Below are 12,752 nucleotides of genomic sequence, written 5' to 3'. Positions count from 1 at the left end.
ACCTTCTCAGGATCCTCAACTTCCACGATGGGTCCGTGCTATTCGGGATGCAGCAGGTGATCTTGCCGGTGATCCTACAGATCAGCGACGTACACGTTCTCAGTTTGAAAGAGCCTCTTCTTTACTGGCTCAAGCTCCAGTAAATCATGATCCTGACACTTTTGCAGAAGCATCAGGCCATCCACATTGGGAAGCAGCTATGAATGAAGAATATCATTCATTGATGACAAATGATACATGGGATCTTGTTCCTCTACCAAAGGGACGCAAACTTGTTAGATGTAAATGGGTTTACAGAACCAAGTATGGACCAGATGGGAAAGTTGATAAACATAAAGCTCGTCTCGTTGCTAAGGGCTTTTCACAGGTTGAAGGCATTGACTACACTGAAACCTTCTCCCCTGTTGCCAAAATGAAATCTATCCGCCTTGTTCTTTCCCTTGCTGCCTCTTTAAAATTGGAAGTCCATCAGATGGATGTTAAATCTGCCTTCTTGCATGGGTACTTGCAGGAAGAAATCTATATGGAACAAACCATTGGCTTCATACAAACAGACTCCAGCCTTGTTTGTCGACTTAAGAATTCCCTTTATGGCCTCAAGCAAGCTCCTCGGGCTTGGTATGCCAAAATGGATAGCTTTCTTTTAGAATCTGGCTTTTCTAGGTGTCATTCTGACAATACTGTCTACACCAAGAAAGTGGGCAACTCTCTTATCATCCTTGTTCTTTATGTTGATGATCTTATTCTTACTGGTAGTGATCCCAACCTTATAAACCATGTGAAGTCCAGCCTTAAAAAGAAATTTGAAATGACAGACTTAGGACACTTACACTATTTTCTCGGTCTTCAAGTCTTGCAATCCCAGGAGGGTATTTTCCTTTCCCAGTCCAAGTATGCTTGTGATATTCTTCGTCATTTTCACATGGAAGACTGTAAGCCAGCCCCTTCTCCCTTTCAGTCTGGAGTCAAACTTTCAGTCTCTTGTACTTCTCCTGAAGTTGATGCTACCTTATACCGTCAACTTGTTGGAAAACTCTTGTATTTAACCCATACTCGTCCTGATCTTTCCTTTGCTGTTGGCCTTGTTGCTCGTTTTATGCAAAACCCCCGTGAAAGTCATTGGAAAGCAGCTAAAAGAATACTTCGTTATGTTCGAGGTACAGTACAGTTTGGGATTCATTACAGTGCCAAAGCAGCTCCTCTGTTAGTTGGTTTCACTGATTCTGATTGGGCTGGTGACCCTGATGATCGGAAGTCTACTGCCGGTTATGTCTTCACTCTTGGTTCAGGACCTATTACATGGGCTTGTAAGAAACAGGCTGCCATTTCTCTTTCGTCAGCAGAAGCAGAGTATCGTGGTGCCGTGGAAGCTAGTAAGGAAGCCTTGTGGCTTCGTCAGATCCTATCAGAGTTTGGCTTTGAGCAGCAGCATCCAACCACACTTTGGTGTGATAATCAAAGTGCCATTCAGCTATGCAAAGATCCAGTCCAGCATCAGCGCAGCAAACACATTGAACGACACATGCACTTCATCAGAAAGCTCATTCATGACCATGTTCTTGAAGTGCAATATTGTCCAACAGATGATCAGGTTGCAGACATCTTCACAAAGGCTCTCACAGAGGCGAAGTTCACTAAACTTCGATATATGCTTGGAGTTCAGGAAGTTGTCACTAAGGGGGGATAGGCTCTAGTGCCTCCTTCCTTCTCCTATTGTGTCATATTTGTAAATCCTTCAATCCTATCCCAAGTTGTTCTTAAGGGGGGATGTTAGGATATTCCGACACATAGGATATAGTTAAGTTCAACTTGGTCTAGTATAAAGTTAGGTTAGAGTTAGGTAAAGTGTGTTTCTTTACCGTTGTACATTTTGTAACTTACAATCCGACGGTCACAATATGTAGTGATCCGACGGTTCACTCTCACCTCGGTATTACCGACACTTGATCCGTGGCTTGACACCCGATTGGTCCATGAGTTCTATTTAAAGCGCATGGAGGGTCATTGTTCGGGTAATCCGTGCATGAGAGAAGCTTATGTAAATTTTCATTCTTTGATTAATAAATTGCCTGTAGTACCCACGTTGGGACAGGCCGTGGACTGTTTCCCTCCTTGCACTTTGAGGGTTTTAACCACGTCAAAAATACTGGTGTATTGATTTGAGATCTGGTTGTGAGCGGTGTCCTTTTGGTGTTCTTTCTGAGGAACTTACCCTGTAAATTCCTACAGATGCTACCCCAAATCAATAGCATTCTCCATGGAGGCTGAGTTCACTTGTATTGATTGCCAGAGGGTTGCAATCATTTCCTATTGGAGGCCGAATTAATCACTGTAGCTGAGTTTATTGCTTAGGATTTCATTATTGGGAGTCATTTCAATTTCTCGGAGGCCGAAAATCACTTCTACAAGGAGGCTGAGTTTGTTCCTACAAGAGGATCAAATTTGTATTCCTCTTCCTAGAAGAAGCCAAATTGTGTTGCTGAAGGAGGCTGAGTATCTCTAAAGGGTCAAATTACTGGTCATTTCTGGAGGTTGAGTTAGCTGCTAAAGGAGGTCGAGTTGCTCATTCATTTGGAGGCCGAATTGAACATTTAACTAGAGGCCGAATTGCTAATTTATTTGGAGGCTGAGTTTCTTATTACTTGGGGATTGAGTTGCTTGTCTTCCTTGCCGGGCCGAGCACGAGTTTGCCATTGCTGAGGCCGAGTTGATCTTGTGGGTCGAGTTCATCCTCATTTGATCCAGCTGTGTATTCATTCCAAATTCCTTGTGGATCAAGTTCAGTCCTAAAGTGCCGAAGTCATCATCTTTTGGGAGGTCGAATTGGTTCAGCCATTGCCGGAGAAGTACACAGGTTTGTATTTGCACGTAAATATTCTCCTACAGCTAATAAAAGTATTCGTTTGCCCTTGCAATATCCTTGCTGTACATGTTTACTTTGCTCGCCAAGTGTTTGTGAAAATGTTTGTTCACTAAATGTTTGACAAAAGTCCTCAAAGAAAATTCTGAAATTTTGTTGAAATAAAATAGCACATTTTAGCAAACGGGATATTACACATCAATCCTTATAAATACATCATCATGTGCTAGGGCACTTGTCTCCTAGCCCTTTAACTAACAATCAAGTTATCAACAACTACAAAATGCCTATGCACTAGAATCATGTCATGTTACTATCAATCAGTAGGAACACAACATGCAAGTGTGCAAGGGTTAATACCATCTAGCCACAATGAGCAATATATCAAGATCAACACTATGATACCAATATAAGCCACATGAAGTAGGAAGCATGACCACCAACTGTCCCACTAATATGCTGATCCATCAACCAAATATGTGCAACCATGAAGAGAGAACCAAACCATGACAATCCATCACAAGGGGAAATGAGACTCCTCCAATCCAAAGTACTTAAGTAACCCAATGGAACTACCATCCTCATGAAGCTATCATCCTGCAAATCCCTATAATGAGTGATGCAATTCAGACATGTAATCCTCATGCTATATGATGGTTAACACTTGTCTATCTATTTTTGCTGTTAGTACAGTCCTCATGAAGCTATTACCCTGCAAGTCTCTGCAATGTGTGATGACAATCAGATATGTAATCCTCATGCTATATGAAGGGTAACATTTATCTTTCAATTTTGGCTGTTAGTGCAGCAATAGAATTATAAATGCCTGGCACATTTGACGACTTTTGCTAGATTCTCACTGTTGACCATGGTATCATGTACAGTCCATGTGAATTCACTTTGCTGAATGTAGATAAAGGTTCAGCTTCTGTCAATTCCTCTTCACTGAGCATTATATATTGTGGTAGGTTTCCAGATTTTGCAGTCCTGATAGTCTGTTTTCATAATCAACGTGAATTAGCTTGATAAGAAAGGAATCTAATGTGAAATGCTTGTTTAAATACCAAACGTTAGCCACTTCTAAAAAGCAGTGTTACCAAAATCGGGATTAAATCCTGATAAAATCCCCAAATCGCGAGTTTTTCAACTGGAAGATTTTATCAGCTGAGCTTTTGGCAAGTTTTTCGAAATTGAGAAAATCGGGATTAAATAATAAAAATTGCTATAAAGTTGCTAGTCGATTGAAATACTTGTGGGGGTTCATTGGAGCTGATGTTAAGTCCAAAAATTTAGTTTTTTTTATCATTTGGCACTGTTAGCTCACCGAGTCACCCGTTCGACCTATGAAGAGAAGAGACCAAAATCTAAGTGCCGAGGAGGAGATTTGCTGTATTTTCTCCACTGCTCAACGATTTATCTCCAGAAGCTGCATATTTGCAGGGAGGTGCCAGGCTTTCTCATGTTTATGCTAATCCAGTGGCAATTTCTTTTCTGTCATGGGCAGCAGCAGAGGACAGAGGCGATCTATTTTTGCTTCAAGAGGATGTCAGGGTCCATTTCTAGCCCTAGGGGCAGGGCCTTCTTCCTCTAGAGGAAAAGCCATTCCATATTCCCGGAAAAGGGGCAATGAAACTCTGTGACTCACTAGTTTATGACATGTAGATGGCTCATGATGATGAGATACATTTATTATATTTTTTTGTTGATAATTTGACTCTTGAGGCTGATTCAGGACTCAGGATTTAGGACTCGATTCATTGTTGGTATGTGATGTAGCACTAGACTTCTTATACACTTATATATTAGTTTTCTTTTCATATTTATGCGGCAATGCATTTATCTGATATTGTGGATACTTTAGATGCTATAAAAATTGAAAAAAATGAATATTTTTGAACGTTTTAAAATTTTGCCGGGTTTTGCTTATTTATTCGATTTTCTCACGACTTTTATGACCTTCAATTTTCGAACCCTTTTCGATTTATTACCGAGTCCGAATTTTTCAACATTGCTAAAAAGTACTATTTTTGAATGTTAAATACCCTGGAAAGTCCATCTAAAACCAGAAACCCGTTCATTTATAATTCTACCTAACTGGACTTCTATTTCAAGCTCAAGAAATTTAACAGACCAATTTGTCTTATCATGTTACTTGCATGAGGATCAGGGACTTAAGTTGGGGAATTTTTTATTTTTATTTTTGTAATTTGTAATTCTTGTTTTCCATCCATCGAATAGAATCTTAATTTTTTATCATTCATATTTGCAGATAGATTCTGCTGAGGTTGCAGAGTGCAGTATTCTCTTACAAAATGCAGAAACAGTTAGTTTAGTCTGTCCTCCTTGTCTAGGTATTGATCTACATTAAAGTTTTGTTGATTCCCTAAACTTTTTATCCAGTCAATTTTTTATTTTAATTCGTTATTCCACATCTTCTTGAAGATTCAAATGTTTGAGTTATGGAATATGTAAGCAAAACAATTATTTGCAGATAAAGAAGCAAGACAGTTGGCAGTACCTGTTTCAACCATAAAAGTTGGTGATCAAGTTCTCCTGAGTTTACAGGAGGGTGCACGCCACACGGGTATACAAATTGATGAGTTTATTATAGAAAGGTAACTCATTTGTAAATAACATGGTTGACCTAATCCGAATATCTTTGCCTTTGAACTTTATTTGCAATAGCTGAATGTTTTCTTTTTCTATCCCTTTCCATGGACAACAATTCGGCACTTGCTAAATTCAGAAGTTCATAATGACCCTCTGGAGAAAAATTATCACTATCTGTGGATTCTGAATTAATTGTTAACTTGAGTCCTCTCTGACATTATGTCCACTTTGGTGATCCAGTTGTCAATTAACCATAATCTTTATGTACAAATACTACTCTATTTTGGTGTTGCATCTCTAATTCATATGGTGATGCATATGGAAAGAGAAGAAGTGTTTTCAGTATTAGCTCCTAAAGGTATCCAAGAGGTCAACTCTTGCTTCTTAAATGTTAACATTGAACAGAGCTGCATATATGCCAGGAGTCCAGGACTATTCACCACTTATTGTTACATAAAATACAAACTTTTGATGGTCTTCCATAATAAAATGATTTTAGTTATCATGAACCCTTTGCTCTTGATTTGGCTCTCAAAGAAGTTAATAGCATACACAACTAGTCAAGTTCTATCATAAATTTATTGAAATAATGTTTCATTCATCATGAATAATGGTCATGCTCTTAATTTGAAATTCATCTTTCCAAAAGTGTATCTCCTGTTATGAAACTGAATATTGATTGTTATGGTTCCATAATCCATTGACCAGTTCAAAATCTATCAAAAATCCTCCCTCTTTAAGTCCAAAGTAATTGACTTCTATATACAAATTTCCTTTCTTCTGTGCTGGATCAATATGTTGAGGAGACTCCAACTTTGTCTTTATGAAATCAGAATATGTACTCTCTTACCTGCCACTAGTACCAGTGAATCGGCAGTGAATCAGCGATGTATAAATTTCTCAATGCTTATTAATTTGACATAAATATGCTATAGAAGTAGTGTTAATTTGGCAGCTCAGGGACAAATTCTCCTTTTTGGATAGCCTTCCTCATCAAGAAAGACCCCTCCTAGCCCTTGGAAGAATTTAATTTGGTCAAGGAAAAGTGTATTTTTAAGGTGAAAACCCACATGTACACAAAAGTTCAGGTTGGCTTTAAAGATAAATTGGGCACCCTTTGGAAGCATATAAATACAAGACAAGTCAACCTCATTTGGACATAATCATCAAGCATCTTCTTCTTCTCTTTTCTTTGGATTTGTTTGTACAGGTCTGAAATTGGTTCATATAGGTCCGAAATTGCAAGATCTGAGTTCGCACGTGCAAGAAGAAGATATTGATCTGGAGCCGCAGGGTTGGATCAAGGAAAATTTGGCTACAACCGCATGGTTGATAGGGTGCTCCCTTTGGTTGGAGGGCTACAGCCGCACTAATGGTCACTAGTGTTGGAAAATCAAGGATATTATATTAGGGTTTGATTTTCCTTTCTTGATAATTACTTGTGAGTGTGTTGGCTTCTTTTACTTCTTTATTATTTTATCTTTCCTCAAACAACTATACATATATGAAGATCACAAAACAAGAGACACAAGATATAGGCACATGCCAGGGCAAAACCTCCCTCGAGGGGAAAACCTAGTCAAGATAATTCTTTCTTTCAATAGTATTCTTTGAGACTCTTTACGCTAGACCAAGACCAGACTTTCCCTCCGCACCATGTCAACCTCCAAGATTTTTGACCCTTCTAGCAACTTCGACTAGGCAGCAGCTTCCGACAACATGCAACTTATGGCAACAACAAAATCTTAGGAGACTTCGATCTCCCAACCCAGACCACGAAACAGAGAGAGAGGCACCAAAAGTTCGATTTTGTTCTTCTCTAGAGACTCCCCAAACTCGCACTTCTTTCGTCCTCCCGACAACAAACTTTGCACTTCTCCAGTGCTTCCTCAGATATCGAACTTGCTTGAGAGTGAGTGCTTCAAATGACTTCGACCTCCTTCAATATATAGGCTTCTTGTGGGTCGCATGGGGGTCCTTAGGCTGACTTGATCTTCCTTAGGCCGACATGGTGTGGAGGACGCATAATTCATATTTGACTTGATACAAAACCTTTTTACATGATTCGAAAGCCCAAGAAGGGTGTCTTCAAATGTACAATGACTCTATAAACTCAATATTAATCCTAGGAGTCCACAATGGGGACTTTGACTAATATAATGATGACCCAAGCATGAAACCCATGCTTTAGTAAGTCATTGTTACAATAATAAAAATTCTTTTCTTTATTCTTTTGACAAGTACATTACATAATGACTCAAGTACATTATTGAAGACCGAACATAGTTACTTTTTCCAACAATAATAATGAAGATGGCCCTGTGGCTATGACCTAAGTTATTGTTGATTGTTGACCGCAAACTTGGATCAGTTTTGGAGACTTTGACTTTGATCAGATTTGGTTATTGGGTTCATCTCTTGGATATTGTTTGGTTGGTTTTGTTGGATAGTCAAAGGATTGACTTTGACTCTTGATTGATGAATTAGAACATTGTACTCTCTCTGCTTAACATTTTTTGACAATCTAATAAGAAGAATAATTTGAAAGGGTTTTCCCTATTGTGGGTTTTTCCTTGGTCTTTGACCAAATCCTTGTGTCTCTTACTGTTTTTTATTGTATTTATTACTGTAATATTGATTTGATTGCTAATTGAAGTAAATAATTGGGCTAAAGTGATTGGAACAACATAGAATAGTGGAAAATTATCATGGTATCAGAGCCAAGGTGAAGACAAGCCCAAGGAGGCAAGAGCAATTATTCTTGATAGAAGCTAAAGCAGCCTATTTGATTTGGTCAATATGTCTACCTCTTACTTCAAGGATTTAGAGAAGTCGGGTGACTCATCAAAATTTGTTGCTTGGAAGATCAGGTTGGAAGTGATATTGGATGAAAATGATGTTTTGGAATATGTGGAAGGAAAATGATTTCTGGTAGCATCAGATGTGCTCTAAGCCTCAAATTTTGCAGGAAGGCTTGCACACATGTATTCCAAAGAACCCAGAAAGTGTTTTGGGAAATTCCAGCCGGAGACAGTTTTATTAAAATAATTAATTATTTTTAGTGGGAACCTAAGTCTAGACTTGGGAAATTAAAATAATTAATGGGTATTAATCTAACTGTGGGTGTAACTTCTAGAAGAAGACGAGGATCAAGCATAAATGATCTTAGCCATTGATTAGCTTTTAAATCTGGGAATGTCAATGATAAGATTATTTAAGGAGGCTTGAGGGTCATTTGGAAAACACACAGAGAGTTGATTTGTCAAATCAAATTGCTGAGCTAGAGAGCAACGCATTGATTTCGTGGTGATCGTGCAGAGAGGGGCAGAGATAGTTTTGGCTGGAGAATCTTCGTTGGAGCCAAGAATACACAACATAGAGGTAGAGAAAGACGCAAAGGAGGCAATGCAGTGCCCAACGAGGGTGACGCAGAGCCAAAAAGGGCTCACCTAGAGCAACGCAGTGCCTTCCAAGTAGAAGTTCGAGATTTTGCTGGGGTTTTGAGTCTTGATGTTCTAAGTCGGGAGCGCTGAAGTCGAAGCTCTTGAGAGCAAATCGAAGCAGAGAGGTGATGCAGTGCCTCAGAGGCAGTGACGTAGGCCCACGCAGTGACTGCGTAGGGGCAACGCAGAGGTCACCGAGGACTCGTTGGTTCAGCTGCCAGATCAACCGGGACTTGTAGTGTACAGTGAGGTAATCTCACTAATTTCTTCTGCTGAGTGATATTATCTGTACTAAATTGCTAGCAAGGCATCCAGAGTTTGTATTCAAAAATAACTTCTGCTTAATAATAAAAACCCTCAGATTTGCTGCACCGGTTATCCCGCATTGGGTTTTTCCGGGGACATTTATCCAAAAATAACTGTGTCACTTGTGTTGTATCTTTTCCTTGTTCAATTTCTTGTTTTGACATATAATTTTAATAGTGAATGTTGCAGTTGTATTTACTTCGATATTTACCATATAACACAATAAATAACTTGTATGGATTAACAAGTAGGAGAAGTAACATCAGTTTGCTGCAGTAGGGATTCTGGGTTTAGGAATTTTCACATGGTATCAGAGCTGCAGGTGAAACAAGAAGAGCAGTGCCAGAGAACCCAGTGCTGAGCAGAGGAGGAGGTCGAATAGCTATAGGAAGCAGCAGTTTGAATCCCCAGAGGGATTGCATAGTCTAGGCCAGGAAGGCTGAATTTTCGAGGAAAGTCTCTCTGAGTGAGTCGACAGAGAGGAAAGACTTCTAGATTGAAATCTTGCCAAGCTAGAGGGAGCAGCACAGAGCCTCAACATTGAGGAAAGAGCTGGTGGCATGCAATTTTCTTTGCAGGTAGTTTGCTGAGCAGAAAATCTTCAGAAGAGAGAAGCACAGTCAGGGAATTTTTTCCTCAGTAGAATTCTCGCCAAGAAGCCCGTTTTCTTATTGCCTGAGCAACAATAGTAAGAGTCAAATAGGAGCAGTTTGACATTTTCGTGGCAGAGATGGTAGCCAGTGGGTTGAGAGATCAGGACAAGTTGGATGGGGCATCCAACTTTGTGATTTGGAAGGCAAGGATGTCAGACCTTCTAGATGAGAATTTTCTCAATGCCTATGTCGACAGTGTGGTGGCTGAGCCCGCAGATCTAGATCTGCTGAAGAAGTACAGGGGAGAAATGGCAAAGGCCGAGAGGATGATCCTTGATGGAGTAAACGATCATGTGGTATGTCACATCGCTAGTAGAGGGACTGCTAAGGAGATTTGGGATGCCTTGGCAACACTGTATCAAGGATCTTTCGAGTAGTGGAAGATGTACTTAGAGAAAAAGCTGAGATATGCACAAATGCAGAAGGGGGAGCGCATTGATCCATTCCTCACGAAGCTTCAGGAGACCTGGGAAGAGTTGGCAGCTGTCGGGTCTACACCTCAAGGTTCTGAGATGGTGAGACTGGCCCTTAACTTAGTCTCAAAAGAGTGGCAAGTCTTTGTCTAGAGCATCTTGGACAGGGAATCTTTGCTAAACTAGGATAGTATGTGGGCAAATCTCAAGCAGGAAGAGCTGAGGAGAGATTTGGTCAAGTGTAAACTTGACGGAAGCAGCAACAGTGGGTCGAAGCCGAAGGAGGAGGATGAGCATGCAACCCTTGCATCCAAGGGGCAACAGGGGGAGCAAGGGCGGAAGAAGGATGTATCGAAGATCAAATGCTTTAGGTATGGTGAAATGCGTCACTACACAACACAATGTCCTCTCAGGAAGGACAAAGATGAGAAGCACGATCTGAGGGCTGCACCTGCAAAGATCGAGGAGGAGTTTGCCATGATAGCCGAGATACCTCCAAGAGGGAGGTGGGTTGATTTAGAGTTGTAGTTCGAAAGAGCTACAGATGGGTAGGATCCTTGAGGGGCCCACCTCTCAGATCAATTCCTTGCTACGAGAGCCCAGATTAGAAGTAGTAGGATGGATCAATGTTAGTTGGTGCAGAGGAGTGTTGGAGCAACAGATGCAATGGCTAGAATGCCAAAGTTTGAGCAACGTAGTGCAGAGTTGCAGCAGTGTAGAGAGGCACAGTGCAGTAGTAGTAACAACGCAGTGGCTTTAGAGGGATAGCATGGGACTAGCAACAGTTTGATCTTCAGCATCAAGATGCATTTATGCTGAACACTTATTCAACTTTTGGGATGTTTTTCAATTGTAGTGTAGACGAAGTGTTAGCAGTGGTAGTGCTAGTAGCAGCATAGATGCAACACTTGAGAGGGAGCTGTAGTATGGATGCAATGTTGACAATGGCAGGGTCAACAATAGTACAGTTTCAGCAATAACGTAGTAGTTGGTGGACAACATGTCGGACATCAGCAACACAAAAGACGATGCTATTAAGTCAAGGTGATGCTTCAGTGAGAGGCATTGCTAGAGCACATTCCTCGCCAAGGAGTGTTGATTTTTGGTAGCATCGGATGTGCTATAAGCCTCAAATTTTGCAGGAAGGCTTGGGCACATGTATTCCAAAGAACCCAAAAAGCATTTTGGGAAATTCCACCCCAAGGCAATTTTATTAAAATAATTAATTATTTTTAATGGGACCCTAAGTCTAAACTTAGGAAATTAAAATAATTAATGGGTATTAATCTAATTGTGGGTGTAACTTCTAGAAGAAGACGAGGATCAAGCAAAAATGATCTTTAGCCATTGAATAGCTTCTAATCTGGGCCATTGAATGTCAACAAGAAGATTATTTAAGGAGGCTTTAGGGTCATTTGGAAAACACATCGAGAGTTGATCAATCAAATCGAATTACTGAGCCAGAGAGCAGCGCAGTGATTTTGTGGTGATCATGCAGAGAGGGGCAAAGTAGTTTTGGCTGGAGAATCTTCTCCGGAGTAAAGAATACACAACAGAGAGGTAGCACAAGATGCAGAAGAGGCAGGGCAATGCTCAGTGAGGGTGACGCAGAGCCAAGAAGGGCTCATGCAGAGCAACGCAATGCCTTCCAAGAAAAAGTCTGAGATTTTAGTGGGGGTTTGACGTTTTGAGCTGGAAGGGCTGAAGTCAAAGCTCCTGAGAGCAAATCGATCTTGCAGAGAGGTGACACAGTTTCTTAAAGGCAGTGATGCAAGCCCATGCAGTGACTGCGTAGGGGCAGCATAGAGGTAGCCGGGGACTCATTGGTTCAGCTATCGGATTAGCTGGGACTTGTAGTGTAGAGTGAGATAATCTCACTAATTTCTTCTACCGAGTGATATTCTCTGTACTGGATTGCTAGTAGGCATCCAAAGTTTGTATTCAGAAATAACTTCTTCTTAATAATAAAAACGCTAAGATTTGTTGCATCAATTTCCCACATTGGGTTTTTCTAGGTACATTTGTCCAAAAATAATTATGTCACTTGTGTTGTGTCTTTTCCGTGTTCAATTTCTTGTTTCAGCATATAATTCTAAATAGTGAATGCTGTAGTTGTATTTACTTCGATATTTACCGTAGAACACAGTAAATAACTTGTATGGATTAACAAGTAGGAGAAGTAACATCAGTTTGCTGCAGTAGGGATTTCGGGCTTAGGAATTTTCACAGACAAGAGACAAGAGCAATCATTCTTGTTAGAAGCTGAAGGAGCCTATTTGATTTGGTCAAGATTTCTACCTCTTACTTCAAGGATTCAGAGAAGTCAAATGACTCATCAAACTTGTTGCTTGGAAGATCAGGTTGGAAGTGATATTGGATGAAAATGATGTTTTGGAATATCTGGAAGGAAAAATACCCGAGCCTTTGGAAAATGCTACTGCTGCTGTGAAATCCAGGTACAAGAAAG

General features: G+C 40.3%; 1 protein-coding gene across 10 annotated transcripts in view; it reads left to right on the top strand.

Moving 5' to 3' along the window:
• The window catches only part of LOC149143582 (uncharacterized), a 163,372-nt gene that overhangs the window by 128,382 nt on the left and 22,238 nt on the right, over positions 1-12,752 (top strand). For 7 of the 10 annotated variants that reach the window (XM_089448905.1, XM_089448904.1, XM_089448903.1 and 4 more), the window contains 2 exons: positions 5,130-5,211; positions 5,352-5,475. In XM_089448905.1, the coding sequence (XP_089305031.1) occupies positions 5,130-5,211; positions 5,352-5,475 (206 nt within the window). Of the gene's footprint in view, positions 1-5,129; positions 5,212-5,351; positions 5,976-12,752 lie in introns of those variants that run through there. The other 3 variants (XM_089448902.1, XM_089448906.1, XM_089448901.1) reach the window with 2 other exon arrangements.

The sequence above is a fragment of the Pinus tabuliformis genome, chromosome X (assembly GCF_031772625.1).
Source record: "Pinus tabuliformis cultivar Carrire ecotype Pingquan chromosome X, CPIR1, whole genome shotgun sequence".
NCBI lineage: Eukaryota > Viridiplantae > Streptophyta > Pinopsida > Pinales > Pinaceae > Pinus > Pinus tabuliformis.
This window is presented reverse-complemented; position numbering and strand designations above follow the sequence as displayed.